This window comes from Aythya fuligula, chromosome Z (assembly GCF_009819795.1).
Source record: "Aythya fuligula isolate bAytFul2 chromosome Z, bAytFul2.pri, whole genome shotgun sequence".
Taxonomy (NCBI): Eukaryota; Metazoa; Chordata; class Aves; order Anseriformes; family Anatidae; genus Aythya; species Aythya fuligula.
This window is the reverse complement of record NC_045593.1, coordinates 3,411,934-3,430,912: the sequence shown is the minus strand read 5'-3', so window position 1 is coordinate 3,430,912 and position 18,979 is coordinate 3,411,934. Positions and strand designations below refer to the sequence as shown.

At 39.4% G+C, this 18,979-nt stretch overlaps 1 protein-coding gene across 1 annotated transcript in view; it reads right to left on the bottom strand.

The window, feature by feature from the left end:
• EPG5 (ectopic P-granules autophagy protein 5 homolog) overlaps window positions 1-18,979 on the bottom strand; it is a 49,432-nt gene that overhangs the window by 26,897 nt on the left and 3,556 nt on the right. The window contains exons 3-20 of the mRNA XM_032206143.1: window positions 18,464-18,707; window positions 17,523-17,659; window positions 17,049-17,156; window positions 16,286-16,359; window positions 13,924-14,032; window positions 13,302-13,416; window positions 12,807-12,957; window positions 11,751-11,906; window positions 11,243-11,400; window positions 7,809-7,963; window positions 7,145-7,285; window positions 6,786-6,950; window positions 5,403-5,525; window positions 4,764-5,023; window positions 2,895-3,035; window positions 2,195-2,339; window positions 1,209-1,406; window positions 576-686 (exon numbers count right to left, since the gene is read on the bottom strand). Coding sequence (XP_032062034.1) covers window positions 576-686; window positions 1,209-1,406; window positions 2,195-2,339; window positions 2,895-3,035; window positions 4,764-5,023; window positions 5,403-5,525; window positions 6,786-6,950; window positions 7,145-7,285; window positions 7,809-7,963; window positions 11,243-11,400; window positions 11,751-11,906; window positions 12,807-12,957; window positions 13,302-13,416; window positions 13,924-14,032; window positions 16,286-16,359; window positions 17,049-17,156; window positions 17,523-17,659; window positions 18,464-18,707 — 2,691 coding nt within the window. The remainder of the gene's footprint in view (window positions 1-575; window positions 687-1,208; window positions 1,407-2,194; window positions 2,340-2,894; window positions 3,036-4,763; window positions 5,024-5,402; window positions 5,526-6,785; window positions 6,951-7,144; window positions 7,286-7,808; window positions 7,964-11,242; window positions 11,401-11,750; window positions 11,907-12,806; window positions 12,958-13,301; window positions 13,417-13,923; window positions 14,033-16,285; window positions 16,360-17,048; window positions 17,157-17,522; window positions 17,660-18,463; window positions 18,708-18,979) is intronic.

Below are 18,979 nucleotides of genomic sequence, written 5' to 3'. Positions count from 1 at the left end.
TCTCTCCCACCTGCACTACATTTCCAGCTGGGGTACTACAGGTTTTTTATTTTTCTTTTTGCTTCAGTGAGAACCTTTTTTAAGCAGAAAGAAAGCAAAATATTAATCAGAAATTGACTGATCTAGGAGAAGAGTCAGTCTTAAATTTATTGAGAGAAAACACGTAGTTGAGAACAACTGAAGATTCTTATTAAATAAGTTCTATTGTATGAATCCTTGGGCAGATCAGACAAACTTCATCTTTGAAAAATTCTTCACGCTTTCTTTAGTGTAATAAATCTGCAGCATTCTCTTATGCTAAATTAGGATTTTATTACAACACTGCCCACAGAAAGGGGGATATGGAAAAAGAGCGAGCAACAGAAAGTCTGCAACAACTTGTGAAAGCAGGAAAAAAAAAACCTGCTGCCCATGGAAACTGTAGATGCCCCATCCCTTGACGTGTTCAAGGCCAGGGATTTGAGCAACCTGATCTAGTGGGAGGTGTCCCTGCCCATGGCAGGGGTTGAAATTAAATGATCATTCGAAGGCCCCTTCAACCCCAACCCATTCTATGATTCTATGATACCACTTACCTGAGAGGAGTTGGCATTTCCCTCTACAAAGGATGGTGTCACATTGCCTGCCACAATCCAGCTTACAAGCGAAGACAGCAGACCTTTGTCACAATGATAGCCTAAAGCATTCTGCAAGGAAACAAAACTGTTTATTATTATTTTGTAGGAAGCCTAACAGATGATTTACAAACTACAGACATCATGCTGCTTTTATCCAAGTTCCTTTCTACCTCATATGACTACTTCCCAACATTAGCTCAGCCAACCAGCACTGAATCCCTTGTTTGTACCTCATTTCTCATCAGTGAAAAGGTTGTTTTTTTTAGTGACTATTTTCCAAAAGATGATGCTCTATTGTTGTTCTCAATATACTATTGAACATATGAAATGCAAAGACCACAAACTAAGATACTGTTATAGAATTATTCTGAATGAAACCTGAGTTTCAAGTAGATTTAATTATTATTAAAATATAATTTATTCCACTAATCCTGAACCACTTGGAACCAAACCAGATAGCATAACCACATCATGCATTATTACAATTGTTGTTGGTTCCTTTCAGGAAAACAGATTCACATCAAAATGAGAATAAGTAACTCTAGAACTGACATTTACTCAATAGCAACACAAACACAACAAACTGTTTACCTTGTGTTGTTGGTAAAGCAGCTTTTGTACGCAGTCTTCCTGACTGTACTGAAAAGCAGCTTTACAGAGGTGATCCAGCAGGAAAAGCGTTGCCCTGTCCCTGTGCCACAGCTGCTGGCTGGTGAGGACCTGAACCCAGAACTCCAGTACTGCAGCCGGCCCCACACCATTTGGCTGGCTGCTTAGGAAAATGTGAGTCTGCCAAATTAAAGGGTAGAATCGTTCAAATGCTTTCAGCTTGAATTACAGCATAAGAATTTTATGAAGAACTGTTTAACTTGCATGAGGCTGTGGGCCTACCCTTAAAATAATACAGAGCAATGCTCTCTATACCTATGTAAAAACAGGTTTATCATCTCCAATCTCCAAAAGAGATTCTGCAGACTGAAGAACTGAACATCTCACACAATCAGCAGAAACAGACACGAACACAGGACCCCCTGCAAACTGCAGGTATAAATAACACCTACATGTGAGGCCTTGCCTGCTGTTCCTACAGCAGGTACAGATCTCTTTAGTCCATACCCTTCTCTGATGGCAGTCGGCCTTGGTTCTTGAACCCTCGTAATGAATACTGCAGTTTTCTAACACAGGAACATTTTTTCATACTGTAGCTTTACGTTAATGGACAAAAGCAAAGCTTCAAAGCATCTAGTAAATCTGTTCCATTCCTCAGCTAACACAGGTGAGACAGTAGTGCTGTGTATCACGTTCCCTTTTCAGACAGTTTTGTTACCAGAATATCTGTCTTTCCAGAAGTCGAAGGCACAGTTGATATGTCCAGTGATACATGCATCTTAAGCAAGTTTAAGCCAAAGTATTTCAGGAAACCAAACCCAACTTTTCAAGCTTAGTGCAGAACACTCTATGGATGCAGAACTGCCACAATCAAGTATTCTTTCTAACTTTAAGCACAAACTCGGTCAAAAAAAATACCTATTTTTAAGCATCGCCCCTGCTATTATCTTTAAACATTATCTTCTTACCTGTATCATACTACTGAGCAGCTTAACATTTTCTCCATAGCTCACTCCTGTCAAGTGCTGTGTTACCTTGTGGGTAACCTGCTGGGTCATGCCTTGAGGGACTCCACTATCCAGGTGAAGGAAGAGTTGAACATGTGATAAAAACCTAGAGATATCAAATTAAATTCCATTAATTTTAAACTTTATTTTACAGCTTAAACATAAAAAAACTGCTTCTAGAGAATTTAAAACTTTAGCATGAAGCACAACAGCACTTGCTGACACACACACACAAGAATCTTGCTTCACAATGATGTTGCAGAGTTACTTGCTCCACTTTAAACATATCATAGGAATATTATGAAGAGTTCAAGGCAGACCGTAATTCAGGGCAGTTTATCTGGACTAAAGGTATTTGAAACTGTAAGGCAATCTGAAGATCTGAGAACAGACCAGTAGGTAGCGCTGCACAACAAGCCTTGAAGCATGGCCAAACTGCAGAGCAATATACCTTGAGTTTCCAAATAGAAAACAGTAGCTTGCATTGGCTACCCAGCTTTTTGGAAAGGGCAATGTTTCTCGGAAATCACACACACTTCCCCACCACGTGTCACATTCTCACTAAACATGAAACCCAAAATGAGATATGATACATTTTAACTGTTAATCTTAGCTTTTGCTTTCTTTAGCAATTAAGATATGAGGAACATACGAAACTTACTGTTCATTCTTCAGGAGATAATATTGACAAGAGTAAAATACAGGTAAAATTTTATCCAGTACATGGACTACTGTTCTCAGATATCTAGACTGGACGAGTACACCCAAAAGGGGGATCCCTTCAGCACAGAACTTCTCAATGCTGTCAAAACAAAAGAAATAAGAAAGAGCACATAGACTATTTGTAAGAAGGGACATGGGATGTTGGCTTTTTTTGTAAACTGAGGTGTAAAGACGTTGATATATTTACACAATCTTTGAAATCCTGAAGACCTAAATACAGAGTTTTTTTCTTCAGCTGCAGATGTAAATCAATAGCTGGAAGATTTATTTTTTTAAATCTTTCCAGTCTTTTGGGGGATTTACATCCTCTCTTTCAAAAACCAAAATTGATTGCTGAAGATGGGTGCCTTCACCACGTTTCAATCAATTTAGAACTCAGGGTGCTTGCCTAACCTTGTCAATCAGTTTCCCAGCTTCGCGTTATCTGCCTTTGACATGTCCTTAGGATGAATGATCCTATTTTTCTGCACTAGCTACTGATGAAGCTCAGACTTCACCTTATAGTTTATACTTGGACAGTTATGATTAGATGAGATGAATCCCACTCTTGTACAGAAAACTACTGGCAGCTGATATGGCACATTGCTCTGCATCAAGCAGAGACAGTGGAAAAGTGTTTTACATTAGAACAAAATGAAAAATATTAGTCTTATGTGTACTGCACAGTCACAAAAACGTAGGCTTCCCAAAGGCTTCATTTTAGGGCCACGTGTCCTTAATATATTCATAAATGACCTGGATGCAGGACTGGATCAGACGAACCCTGTGATTCTATTCCAGCTTGGGATATTCTGTGATTCTATGAAATACAGCATTAGGTCACTAGTATTTATTACAGACCTTTAATTCTGCACTTTTGTGCAGTAAATATCAGATGTGCAACAGTTCTTCAAAAGGCCATACAGAGCGCTTGGGAAAAAAAATATCAAAAGCAAAGAGGTTCCTTGGTTTTCCATCTGTGTTCAGTCACGTAAAAGCTTCCACCCTCAAACCAGATTACCCTCATATTAGTCTCAAACTGATCTAGTACTGTTAGTAAGTTTGTATGCATCTATGGCATAACCATACCATCAAGCAATGGCTTGAGGAAGAAGAAATCCAAGACAGTCTTCTGAGACAAGTTAACGCAAAATTCAATGCAGAAAACAAGTTATTCAGAATTTTGATGAAGAGCCAGAGATATTTAAAAATTGATCACAGATTCAAAAAGTACAGCCCTGGGAAAGATTATGAATCCAATCTATCCCTGATTTTGTATCTTAATCACTTAATATTATTTATAATATAATGTTAATATTACACTTGATTATACGCACACTTGATTATAAGCACGAGCATTGCTTATAAAGCAACTGAAAGCATTGGAAACAACTGTGTTGGAACACAGTCAGGGCTAGGAGGTTCTGCAGAAAGGTTATATAGCTCTTAATTTATTATTATCAACAGAAGTGGTTTCCTCCTCACTATTTTCTGAATGTTCTGCTGCAGCTCTACTAAAAAGTTACCAACTAAACAACCCTTTCAGTAAGTGTGGTTAAAAGTTCGTACGACTGAAATGGCCAGAAATACTGCCTCAGTTTCGCTACTATTTCTAATCGCTATTTTCACCCCAATGTGGAGAGGTCAAAGTTAGTACTAGCAAAATAAAATAATTGGCATAATGCTCAAAACTGCACGTCCCTGAAGACCGCTCAGTTCCTTGCATCAGAAGTCGTTTATCATCTTCAAGATCACATAAGATGTTAGTAGCCCTCAGCTCACCAGCTACTGGGCTGTTCCTCCCAAAGCAAATACAAAGCACGCTTACCTATGACCTAGCATGGTCATGGCCAGTGCCAGGTAACAGCCGATGGGGATGCCAGCTTTAACAGCCTTCAGGAGGGGGTGAAGCGTGACTGACTCTGTCATGTCGAGCATACTGTCAGACACAGGCACTGCAGGCCAGCCATGCTGCATGCCACGGTCATTTCTGTGAAGCTTCAACCGCAAAATCAAGCCCCATGCCCACTGGTTAAAAGAAGTCTCTGGTGTTTCTCCATAACGAACAATGCTGGCTAAGTAGGAGACCTGCAAGAAAGCAGAAGGAACAGGAATGAAAGGAAGCACAGCTGTGCTATGGCATGAACAGCATTAGCACAGGACTTGGGTTAGCTTGGATGAGTGACTTCTTCTATCACAGTACCATAAGAATATGGATAGCAGTAACAGTATCAACCTACAAGGGGACCAATCTGAAACTTTTATTTCTCATACAAACATTCCACAGAAAACAGCATTTTCAGAGAGCACTGTAGGTGGAAAAATACTGAGAGCTAGGATATTTTAACATTCTAGTACTAAGACAGCATAGGTCTTAAAAGGAAGAAAGTAAAGAAGTCTCCAGCTGCAGTTCTTCCTACGTATCACTAGCAGTACATTATCCCCTGTAAATCTGAAGAAGAAATACCTGTTTTATGCTTTCAGAAAGCAGCCCAGCATATGGTTTCTGGGAGAGATATTTCAGGTATGCTTCCAGAACCATCAATGCAACTTCAGAATGGACAGCTGGATCCAGATGAAGAGTATCCTGCTAAAAACAGGATCAAGAATCACAGCAAAACTTCATTTAAAAGAAAAAAAAAAAAAAACAACTTTGCTTCATTTAAAAGGTCTTTGCAACCATATGATTAAGTTGCACTAAAAATAACCCTTAGTTTACATGGCCAGAAGGAGAATAAGTATTGCAAGGCTTGGTCAAAACCTTTACCGGTAAGAAGAATTTTGGCCCAACACTGAAAGATAACAAGATCATATTGGGCAATACGAAGCAGAACAGTTGCATTACTTCCAGAAGTGATCATAACCATTAGATCATGCACATCATGGGATTTACAGTAATTAATCCAAAGATACATGGATACATAAATTTAATTTATATGGTACAAGCACTGGAAAATTTGCCTTTAAAAAAAATGGAATAACCAGAACCTACTACAAATTGTATCAAAACATAATAATTCCTCTTATCAACTGCCACTTTAAAGAACTATTTTCCCCACCTCTGACATGACTGTTATTGCAAAGCAAAGACCTGACAGTTTCTTAACTGGTAGTTTTTTTCTTAATGGTAGTTTTCTCTACCATTCCGTTGTGTTCATGTGTCGTCAAGAAATGGGGAGAAAAAGTAAGGCAAACCTCATTTCCAAGAATCAATACAGCAAGGGGAAGAGTTCAGTATGATCACGTGCACAGATTACAATACTAAAATGTATCGCCGAGCATAGGCAAAAGGATTTTTCCCAACTTTATTTCTGGTTCTCTCTCAAAAACAAAACAAACAGAAAACCACATTCAGACTGGATTGAACGCCAAATGGATGAAGCTCCTGGAGCAACCTTTCTATGGAATGTTTTTTGGTCATCTAAGTAACGCTCAGGGCTTTGAAAGCTCTCTACTTCAATCACTGAGGTTTTTGTGCATTGTGGGAAAAACATACCTGGATGTTCTCATACATACCACTTGAAGGATTCCTTTATTTCTGCAGTCAGAGGTATCTTAAAATCAAGTGACTAACAAAAAATATCCAGTCAGCTGTTTTGTCAGCTATTTCCTTCTCATTTAGGAGAGAAGGAACTCCTGCTTAAAGCTTTTAGTTTCAACTACAGTACCACAAAATACCAGCAGAAGGCTAGAAAGTTATTGTGAATTTCCCATCCCACGCCTTCAAAGATACAGTAGTCATATCAATAGCATATAATTATTTTTCAAGTTTAGTTAACAGTCCTAGGTTGAGTAATACTTCTTTCCTCTGAAAAACTGTCCAGGCGCAGGCCTCCTGATTAATACGTACCTGCTCACCAAATCCCCAGTTTAGACCTTCCAAGATAATGCAGGCGAGTTTATTCTCCACCGTTGTTAGACTGTAATTTAGTAACCAGTCTCGAATAAGTGCTATCTCAGATGAAGAAGGCTTCCACAGGTACAAGGGCAGTTCTTTAAACAGATACAAGGAAACCTTCGGGAAGAGAGAAAAAAGTATATTCAATACTTACTGTGGAACAACAATCAGCACTATACCCTTATGCAGTGATATAGTCAAAAAACAGTCAGGTTTTTAACTCGATCCATTCATACTGTGTACCTGGTCTGTATGATCTCTACCTAGCTTTAACTGGGTATCTGCTTTAAATGACAGAGGTAAGAACTTACCATTCCAACTTTCTCAATAGTCTGTTTAACTCTATCCAGCAGTACAGAAATAATCTGTGTATGGATGCTGGCAATTGCTCCCAGGAGTTCACGGCCAACTTTTGAAAATGTCTCCCTTGTTGAAAGACTAACATATGACACCTGAGAAGATGAGCAGAGAGAAGTTACTCATTCTGGTTGATACTGACACTGCAATAAAACCTGTTTTTGAAAATACAGAACCAAACTGCTCTTCGTGATTTTGGACAACGTTGATAAATGCCACATTAAAACTGACTGTCCTAACAGCTCATCAAATTACTACATCACAGTCGTAAAAATGAAGACCAAAACTAAACATATAAACAACAACTATAAAAAAACAGCAACACACCTCACAAGGAATTTCAGAGATACAAGTTAAACTTGAGAAAAAAGAACACACCATGTTTTTTTTTTCATTTATTTCATTCCAGCTTGGTCTCAAGACTACTGTTCTTCCTCCATAGAAGGAAGCACTTCAGGAGATTTTAATTCAGTAATAAATTATAAACCTCAGAAACAGCTCTCTTCATTTTGCAGTTGAACAAACTACAGGAGCCATATATGTTTCACACTTCTGTCTGTTAGAAAAGACGAGAGCATTGTTCATCCGTCTCCTGAATGGACCAGTAAGATTTCTCACCTCATAGATCTCCAGAACAATGATTTTGATAAAATCCTCATCAACATCAGCCCGTTTGGCTTGTGCCATCTGAGCAAATGTGGTAAGTAGACAAATTTCTTCTGAGCAGTTCATTGATTGGAGATACTTTTCAAAATTTTCAAGGTGCTGTGGCTCTGGAAAAGTCACACAGCGTAAGTGTTATCTGACATACATAATCAGAATTTATACAATTATACAAATTCAAAAACGGAGAAGGAATGAGTAATAAAGCATACTCTCTTCTGAGGTTCTTGTACCAGCTGACTTAAAAAAACAAGTGCAAGAAACATCATAATATGCAGTGAGCCCATGCAATTCAGTAAATACACTAGTAAATCAAAATGAAAGCTAAGCCTACTTCAAGAACAGCTGGAATATTTTATTTTTAACTACATGGTGCTGATCACTCACAGGAAGAACTACCTGAATCTCTGTTTTTTAAAAAATGTTATCAGCATTTCAACTTCCATTATAGGTTGCAGCAATTAATTCTACAGATTGAAGTCCATTCAATTCCATCCTGAATCAGTCAATAAAAAATTAAAACTAAGCCTACACAAGGACAGAAGACAGATTTTGATCAAGTCAAGACAAGAGACACTGCTCATTCCAAATAATGTGATTTCAAGCAGCAGTTAAACTAGGGAGATTATTCTATGCTGGTTACAGATAGAAACACCGAAAGCATCTAGCTCTGGGTCTAAAATATGTCCAAGAGTTACAAGGAAAGCTTAATTTAAGTTTCTCAAACAATACAACAGAATTATTGAATACACTAGCTTGGAAAAATCTGAAAACAGGGAACTGAAGTAGCACAGAAGCACAAGGAGGTCACTTCTTTAAACACAGGAATGACAAGTAGCCAAACAAACATTCCATCTCTTGTGGTGGAAGACAACAGGAAGGGAAGAGCACAAAGAAAGCCTAACAGGACTTGAAAAATAACATGTTTTTAATTTCTTCCAAAAAAAATGAAGCGTCTACATGGAAAAGTAAAGTATGCATTTAAAAACTGCCCTTGAGCTGTAAAAGGGTTTTGATAATGGCCTACTTCCCCTAAAGCTTAACATACGAGCAGAAATGGTTTACAGTGATCTTCTCACACCAGTTGAGTAGACTGAACAAGCACTGGTGGTACTCAACTACTTAATCAGCAGAAGCATGCAGTTAGCACGCTTGTGATTAAACACTTCCACTAGGCTTAGATTCCACGTTAAGTGCTTTCAAGAATCTTCAAACGTACTTCAACCTGAGATCAGACTTGTACAGCCTGTGCATCTCATGAATGATGTGCTGGAGAATCATGCAATTTAAGTAAAGAGTTTTTCCATATAGTAACATAAATCTCACTCCTAACAAATGCAGTAGACACACCCCATCCATTTATCTCCCTTACCGAACACTACCCATTACCCTTAGCAGCATTTTTTTTGTTGTTGTTGTTTTGTTTTTCCATTTAGCTATTTTTTGTTTGTTTTTTAAGGTAATGCTTAAGGACAGAAGATGACCAGGTCATTATTACATCAAAAGGCCCAGCAGAACGAGGCACAGATTAGGGAAGGGGTAGAATGGGCAAGCAACAAATGAACCAGTAACTGCAAACCTTACCACGCTTGCACCACAATTTGCGTGTTTCATTAGGCATAAATCAGCTAAACAAGAAGGGAGACAGAAGAGAAGAGAGAAAGGATCCGGTAAAGTCAAAGACCGTAAAAGGAAAGGAGAGGGCTGGAGCCAGCTGCTGAGCACACATACCCTAGACCTTCTCTGCAGCAAGACTCATCTCAGCAGCCTCCCAGCTTCCTGCTTTAGCCACATCCTCCCCTGCACTGTACCTGTGCTCCACACCGCAGTTCCCCCATGCCAACCTCAAACTCCCACCAAGCCCTATCTTGGGACTGGGGAACGCAGACAGTGAACAAGGGAGGAAGAGAGACTCCATCTCATCTCAGTGGAGCAACATCTCCATAAGTATCAATAAAGGACCACTCTTCCAAGAGAATGTTAATTCCATGGTCTTCATGTATTAGGGTATGGAATACAGGAAATAAAGCCAGCACTATACTGGTAAACGTCAAGCAAAATAAACTATTTCAGAGGATTAGATGGATTTCACTAAAAACTGTTGATATTGCCTGTCTAGACATTTGTGAAAAAATACCAGAGTGCTGACATAAACCACTGAGAAGAATGAAGAGAATAAGCATATCCTGCATCAGCATACCAGGGACTTTAACACAAAATGTTACCTAGAAGCAGAACAATGCTCGATCAAAAAAAAAAAAAAAAATGGTTGTTTGTGTCAGAGCTGCAATCTACCACATCATCTTATGTTCTCTTTGTTTGAGATGCAGTAAAAAAAATCTTTGCAGAAACAAGACTGTCCTCACTGAAACAGCATAACTGTTACTGATTAGCTCCAAGCTAGCCAAAACAGATCAGCGCTTAATAAAATATACATAGTTAGAGTCTTGGTATCACTCTCCCACTCTGACTGCACTGCCCTAAACGTTAGCTGAGTTTTAAACAGAGTTGAGATGCTCAGTAACTTGAAGATCACCCTTTTCTTCTACTTCTCCATCAAAAGGCTTGGTTGATGTAGTGATAGCTATCTGGCCCATTATCTAGCTGAAGAGTAAAACTGACAGGAAGCGAGAGCAAACCTCAAGAGAACAGAGGCTGTGAAGTAAGGAATTACTGCTTTGTTTACCTGACTCCCTGTCAATCAAGTCCCTGAGTAAGTTTTCCACAAAGATGACAACAAAGAGAAGGTGGCATTCAAACTGGCTTTTAAGTAACTCTGCTACATGTGAAACCACTACAGTAGCTGCAGATATCAACACAGGCCAGAAATAAAGGGAAAACAGAAATAAATGGTGGCATACAAGACAAGAGAAGCATCAAAAAGGACACAAAATACGGGCAACATCTGCAACTGTGAAGATAAGTAGATATCTAGCAACGTAAGTTACTAATGCCAGAACTACCAAGTTTAGGTAAAGAAGGAGGATGGGGGTATTTATACAGCTATCAACAGTTGAAGACTCAAGAACAGTCAACAGCTCATAAAAAAAAAAAAGTGTATGATTCCTAACTCTGTTTTTCAGGATTTAAGTCTCTGTTGAAGGCCATCCTGACTGTTACTACATGGCACTCCTGAAGCTCTGAAGCAGCCAGTAGCACTGACAAACAGAAAGCTAAAAGGACAGTAGATATGCTAATCCCCACTAAAATTAGCGTTCGGTCAGACACTTGCTGCAAGCCCATGAACTATCCAAGTTAATTCTGAGGCCTATGGACCTGTCATGCTACCAAGGGTGCATTTAACAGCAGAACCTGCAAAGAATTAAACATGCTGCCGATGCACCTGTAGCTGAATCTATTAAAATTGGTTCTGAATGAAGGAGTTCTACCTTTGAGCCTCTGTTTGCAGTCAGCAGGTTGTAGAGAAGAGCAGAGCTTTTCCAGGTGTTCACTCTCTGCACAATGCATGACAAAGAAGAGCTTCCAAAGCATGCTGCTGGACAATGTTCCGTAAGGCATCTCAGACATGAAGAGCCAGACTCCCAGCCTGTAAGGTTTGAAGAGATGCAAAGAGTCTCACCCTGATAAATCCCAATATCTGAAAAGGAGCCATACACCCACATCTCTGCTGTACAACAGAATTAGGAACGTGAGGATTTGTTTTAGTACTTCTATTTTTGAGCTAACCTATTTCTGAACTGAACAATTCCCCAGAGCTGCTGTCAGGTGCTAGAATTTAAGTGCAGCTCCTCCCCATCTTGACACTACCAGTGTGCTGAAAAATCCTGCATACTGCAGTCTTGTTGAAACCATGAAGTCCTTAAAGCTAATGCAATTCCTAGTTTCAAGTATCTCACTCCAAGATGAAGTCAGTATCGATCACATTGGACAGCCTACCTTTTTGCCTTCAGAACATGTAGAACAGCTCTGAAGAACAGCTCATCGAACTCCAGTTGCAATTTCTCCACAGAGTACGGATGCGCTATTGATCCATACTGTTTATTGCCACTAACGTACTGCGCCCAGTGGTCACTCACATGACAGAGTGTCATCCTACACAACAGAACAACAAAGTTGCAGAGGGATCATTAAGTATGTCATCACCAGATAGAAACAGACTTCTGCAGCTACACTCTGGTCTAGTTCCAAGAGACATATTTAATCCTTGGTTTAAGCCTTGGTTTCCAGAAACTGCCATATAAATAGCATGTACTTTTCCTTCCACACTTCAGACAGGGTTAGGCTAAAATTCTTATCTTTCCTTGGTTTTGCAAGCAAAAAATACGTAATATTCTGTTATATCAAACTAATTTGTATGTGAACTTCCAAGCCCTAACGCAATCCTACTTTATTAAATGGCAATACACTAAAAGCCCATACAGGAAAAATTTTATTAAGTTCTCACTCTACTAGCACAAAGGAAAACCGATTTTGGTTTTGATTCAACTGCATCCCTCTCAACAACACACTCATATAAGCCACTGAAAGACTTAGAAACAAAGAGCAACTTCTAGCTTCCAATTACATTTGCTTAGTGCAACAAGGATTTTTCAAGGAGCTAATTATAAAAAAAAAAAAAAAACAGTTCTACATTACAACAGAAAGAAGGCAGTAACACCAGTTATAAATGGAGCAATTAGAGACATTGCTGAACTTCTGTGACCCCACACACAACCCTGAGTGAAGTCAGCACGGTGTTCCTCAGCTCACCTGGCTCTTCTGTAGCTACAGCATTTAGACTCTGCAGCTCTTCACGTCACAGGCAGCTTTGGGGTCAAGGACTCTGGGATTTCAGATTCACCCATGAGCTAATGCTAAACTGACCAATTCTCACAACAAAAGCTACTCAATAAATGTTTTGGGTTTATTTACGTATGCATTAAGGAGCTCTAAAAAATAAAACAGAGCGCATGAAAGTGATTCAACCATATTGCAGAGAAGATATTCTCTTACTTTATTAGCTGACCAATTCTCTTCACAAACTGTCGGTACCGTGCTCTATTAAATGTTTCTAACCCCACAGACAGAAGTTCCACTAAGGAGTTTGCAAAAGCAAAAATCTTCATCATCTCCTGGGGAGTTGTTTTTTCAGGAAAATAAGTACCTACGACCAAGACAGATAAAACTAAGTCTCAAAAATATGCATGAATTCTGGATACTTAAGTAATTTTTAATTACATACTTTTATTATTAGCCAGCTAGATAGTGAATTTGTATTTTCTTTATGAGATGAATGATAAATAACTGTTAAGTATCACAGTACAAGTCATCTAAGCAGGTTATGAGATCTCTAGCGAGCAGATGTCTTCATGTACTTGTCCACAGACTTAATAGAATACTTACACACTAGTATTGCTATAGTCTTTTAAATTATCCCATGCAAATAACATATACTTCCATCTATATTTAGTATGTGAGCTGTTGTACCACACTATAGTGGCTGATTACCTGCAGACTTAAACCCAAGAAACTGCTGAAACAGTTCATGAAATGGGAATTGTGACAACAGGGCAATCAAGTCGTCTTCCAAAAGCAGAATCCAACTTGTTTCAGGATCCTCATCCTATAGAAGAATTCAAACAGTCAGTTTTACTAATAAAAATACTAATTTTACCAATAAAACACATGATAGAACGGCTTCACTACTTTGCTAATTCCAGTTTGCTTTGCAAAACAAAGAAAGTACAAATGAACTCTCCTTTCCACACATAGAAGCTCCTAAATTCCTGTCTGTGTGCCCCTACACAACAGGACTTGCCAGCTAGAAAAAAGGAGCTAGACAATGCTACACTAGCTTCACTGCAGAAGCTGTGTTGGACAACTGTTCAAATGCACTATTTCCATGCTTTCTGCATGCAATAGCACCCTTAAATTCAATCTCTCATTACTAATTTCTGGAAATTCCATTATCTACATTTATATCACAGAGAAAAAGGCAAGTAAAATAGATTGAAGGTTCAAATGATGCTTTTAATCTGAACAGCAGTTAGTTTTCTTTATTCCATTTCACAAAATCAATACAATAAGCCTGAACAAAAGCACAAAAAGAAAACAACATCATTCACTATACCTCTTCCCCTCCTTCGTCTACTAGTGTCCAGTTTCCAGATTCTTTCCCAGAGGAAGAGGAGCTTTTCCTTTCAGCTGGTTTCATGTGGCACATGAACTCCATCCTATTTCTGATTTAAAGAAAAAAATAAATTTACAAAAATTTGAAAGATAAAAAACTTAGAATTTCATCGTATTTCAGTTAAGAGATCATACTGGTTTTGGCTGGCATGGAGCTAGTGTCCTTCACAGCAGCCTGTATGGTGCTGTGCTTTGGATTTGTGTTGAAACAAGTGTTGATACCACACAGATGCTTTAGTTAGTGCAGTGCTTGCAGTGTCAAAGCCTTTTCTGCTTCCCCTGCCAGCAAGGAGACTGGGGTTACACAAGAAGCTGGGAGCAGACACAGCTAGCACAGGTGACCCAGACTGACCAAAGGGATATCCCATGCCTCAGGACCAGCAATAAAAGCTGAGGGAGAGGGAAGCAGACACATTCATAGCGATGATGTTTGTCTTCCCAAGTAACCCTTTTGTATGATGAGCCCGGCTGTCCTGCAAATGGCTGAACATCGTCCTGCTGATGGGAAGCATCAAATGAATTCCTTATTTTGTTCTGTTTGTGTACACAGCTTTTGCTCTACCTATTAAACTGTCTTTATCTCAGCCCACATGTTTTTGTACTTTCACATTTTATTTTTTCCTCCCCACACCAGGGGGCAAGTAAGCAAGTATTTGTGACACTTTGTGTGACACTTCTGTGTGACACCTGGCTATCTACCAAGATTAACCGATACCGATACCAGAGAAAAATATTCGAAACAGATTCAAGGACAAGTAAGCCAAATAACCTAATGCCTTACAAGACTCAGTCTGCAATATTCTGAGAACTATAAATGGCTGTCAGCCCTGTATAAAAAGCATATTTTAATATGAAAGAAATAAAACTATTATCCTCATGTGAGAAAAACCCCTGAAATCAAATAAAAGGATATGATTTTTCAGAAGAGGTACAACTACTTAAAGCTATCACATGGTGAGTCAATGACTAGCAGGACAAGCACAGGCTAGCTGCACTACAGAACTGCCATAGCTGCATAGCTGGATGCCATGCCAACATTAGGAGGACTGGGCTTAGGTACACTGAGCTACCACAGCTAAAGAACTTCCAGGAAAGAGTTGCCTCACTTCAAGCCAGCTCCAATTCCGTGTGTTAGACCATCGTAAGGCTGGGATACTAGTTTTCAGACTCTGTACCATCAGTATCTTCAGCTGTTCAGATATATACCAGCAAGTTAAATGAACAAGCAGAAGGGCTATACAGATGTTAAAAATTTAACTTACAACTTCCTTTTAAAAGGAATTATGTACAGGCAGAACTCTGAACACAATGCAATAGAATCTCTGTCACCACATCACCCTCCTAATCTGTCCAAAGCCACACTGATAATGCAAACATACTAGAAACGAAATACAAGTTTTAAGATAACAGTTTCACAATTCTGAATTTCACAATACTAATCCAATTCTAAATATGGCTTAGAAGTGAAACTGGTTCCTGACACACAGCAGCTGTAACAGAAGCATCAGATCTTTAATAGTAAGTACAGCCACCGAAGTCTGTGCATTCCTGCATAATAAACACTTGAGAGAGCCACCTTGTACACCTTGAATCAGTCCTCATTCAAAGCAAAATCTTACCCCACCAACAATACACATACCCTCAGGACACATTTGTTTCCCCAAGCACCTCTAGAGATGAAATGTAAAACAAAACCCTTAAGAACAACAGTCTACACTAATCAAAGTCTTAGTTAATACAGGGTCCGACTATCAAGATACCAGTAGATTGATTCTTCAACACTAAAGTCTGATGGGTCAGGGCAAGATATGCATTTTATCTGAAGTACATAACAGGAGTTTTCTCTAATGATTAATTTCATTAGATAGCATCTCCTAGCATCATGTACTCCTTCTCGATAAAAAAGCACAAAAAATAAATTAAGAAATACAATCAGCATCTACACCAATTTAGTAAACCCTTTATTCAAGCCCATATGTTGCAGAGGCAGCGTTCTGATCAGGCCATCATCCACAGCAAGAACTATTTCAGAATTCACTAAAAAAAGAAGTCAGCCATCACAAGCTATTTGACAGTTAAAAGAAAGCTTTATCATACCACGTGCAGTCAGAGAACGTGCTGCCAAGGCTGTATTTCAAGGTGAATAAATAAAAAGGGTTTGACTTTAACCACGAATCTCATATTTGTGCCTGCTTTTACGACTTTGCCTGCAATGTGCTTTCAGGGTTGCACAAGATTTTACATCATGTTTTCTACTACTAAATCATCAGATCATATTTATAAAATTATATTTCCATACTTACTTGACAGGAGACATAAGCAAGGCAAGAGATTGCATGAAATGAAAGACACCTGATGGGTTATCCAAGACTTTGATCTGGAACGAAATGCAGAAGTCTAAGTATATAAGTAAAACTCAATCCAAGTAAAACAAAAGGGAATTCAGTTTTACCAGAAAAAAAATCATATTCTGGGTTTCACATTTATAGATAGTTTTTAGTCTGACCAAAAAATGAGTGGAAAAGACAGTTCTGATAACCTGGAGGAAGTGTTGCTATGGCACAGTATGAGGTACTATAGAGTACAGGTATAAAAAAATTAAAGGAAACAAACATCAAGAAGGTACACAGAAAGACAACTTTTCTTCACTTCTCACATACACCTGCACACCAGTGGGAAGCTGAGCACAGGGGAAGTTACAATGCTACCTCCAGTCACCCTTTTGTTTCATGGCTCGCCTTACCCAATTAGCTTAACTGCAATCTTTTCCTAGAGCTAGATTTCCTACATCTTCCCCTCTTGGAGGGGACACCTTTTTTGAAACAACGCCCTGACACCTATGGATACCTAGGTTCCCTCTGGTCTATACAAAATGAACCCTTTTCTGTGCCCTTGAAATTTCCCAGCTAATGAACTTCCCAGGGAAACGCAGCCCAGTCCCATTTCAATGGGCAGGTTGTAAAATCTGTTCTTCCTCATTCCTCCCACACCACACACAGAGGCACTTCCAATCTCACCCACCAACCCCCTCCAACATTCCCACAATAAAGAAATAAACATTCACACCTGAATGAATGGAACAGCCCATTCACCGATCCCAGCTGGGCATCGAAGGATGTGGTTGAAGAGGAAGAGCTGGTCACCTGGACAGCCAATTCTTTGCAGCACTGACACCTAAAGGGAAGTAAATAATCTCAGTGTTTGTTTATATCCTTGCTACATAGAATAATATCACTTCTTCATTTCTCTTCCCACCCTTTCCAGCAAGCCTCAGTTTTCAGAGCAAGTTAGAGCAGAACAGTATTTAAAAGCCTGCTTGCTTGGCTCTGAGCCACAGTGCAAAACAACAAAATTAATTACAAGTTTCTTAATAAACAATTTATTTAGAAGTCAGCAAGAACAGAAGTTTCTCAAAACTGCTAATTAGAATAATTTAACTTCCAAAATAGAAGCATTAGTACTCTACACACATTTAAAAAGTCCTCTCTGAATTCATCCCACATGTTGGATCAAACAGCTCTATCATGCTCACTCCCTCACCAGCCTCTGCAGCCACATGAGAAGGTCACTCTGAAACTGAGGATCTTCGATAAGCCTGCGAGTGAAACTGAAGAGAACGCTGATACATTCTTTCAAGTGGCCCAAGTCTGAAGAAAGATTTTCAGAGTGCTTTGAAACTGCAAATTAAGAAAAGAATTAAGGAGCTTTGAGGAGCAGCTTTCAGCAGAGTAGCATAAGTTGTTGTTTTGGGGCTGTACAGAAAACTTTGTAGATAACAAGGTATTTCAAAACAGCCATTTGCCAAAACTGACAAACAAGAACACCTATGCAGCATATTTCATTTAACCTTATAATTACGTATTGGATGCTAATTGCAAGAAGAATATCCTATGGTTGCTCTCATAAAAGGCCCTCCCTCAACATCAACTTTGTAAGAGGCAATATTTACTACACATATAAACTATCTGGGGGCAAGGGACAAAGGGAGGAGAAATATCTGAGGGAGGGATACTTTAGCTAAAAGATACTGGTAGACACCCGAGTAAGTAACGTGCTTAGCCTGAAAGCCAGAAAGATTTCTAATAGAGCTGTGAGATTTCAAATGGCCTTCCAAAAAGTAAAGCAGGAGGTATATCCTTCTGTTTTCAAACTTATGCATCATCAGTTTTGCAAAGGGACTCTATTATTTGGCCTCTTAGACAAGAGCTTGGACTGCAGGTGTCCCATCCCACCTGGTGTTCCCCTACAGCAATCTGTGGCAGGATACAGCCTAGACAGAAGACAGGACACCTGCATTCAACTTCAATTTTCCAGTATGTAGGAAAACTGAAGGTTTTCTGCAAGAAAAGTATTTCACTGATCCCTCCATAAAACCAACAGGTTTTAGGATCAGAGGAGAAACACTCTGGTGTACAATTCCCACCACAAGACTCCAAAACTCCAGGTGAACAAGGTGCCGGGCACAGGCAGCGTTCACCCACCTTGTTCTTGCTGCTGAAGAGCCACCGACCTCAGCAGGGAGGAGCTGTTCAGCAACCTGTACACATAAGACTCCACTTGCAACCGAGATAACACCGAAGTGTACGAGTGTAGTGCCAGCGTCTGGTGCACGTGTTCTGCTTTGGCTTCAAACAGCTTCTTCAGCTCCCCCAACACACCTTCATTCAGCTCCACGGTCTGGTAGCGATGGTGACCTGTCACTTTGCACTGATCTGCACAGACACCCTGTAAAGCAACCAAGTATTTTATGTCAGTGGTTTTCTCATTTTGCATGGTCAAGTGTTGCTTACAGAAAGTAACCCTAACATAACCCTCCCCTCAACAGATTTCACAGCTTTCATATAGGGGACCACTTTACAGGTGTACAAACACTTGGGAGCATTCTACTTACTTTTCAAAGCTGCTGAATACTGAAAATGCACATCCCTGACTTCTGAAAAACACGACTCTCATAAACCCTCAATAACTGAAGTTTAGAGGTACACATAAAGTGGCTT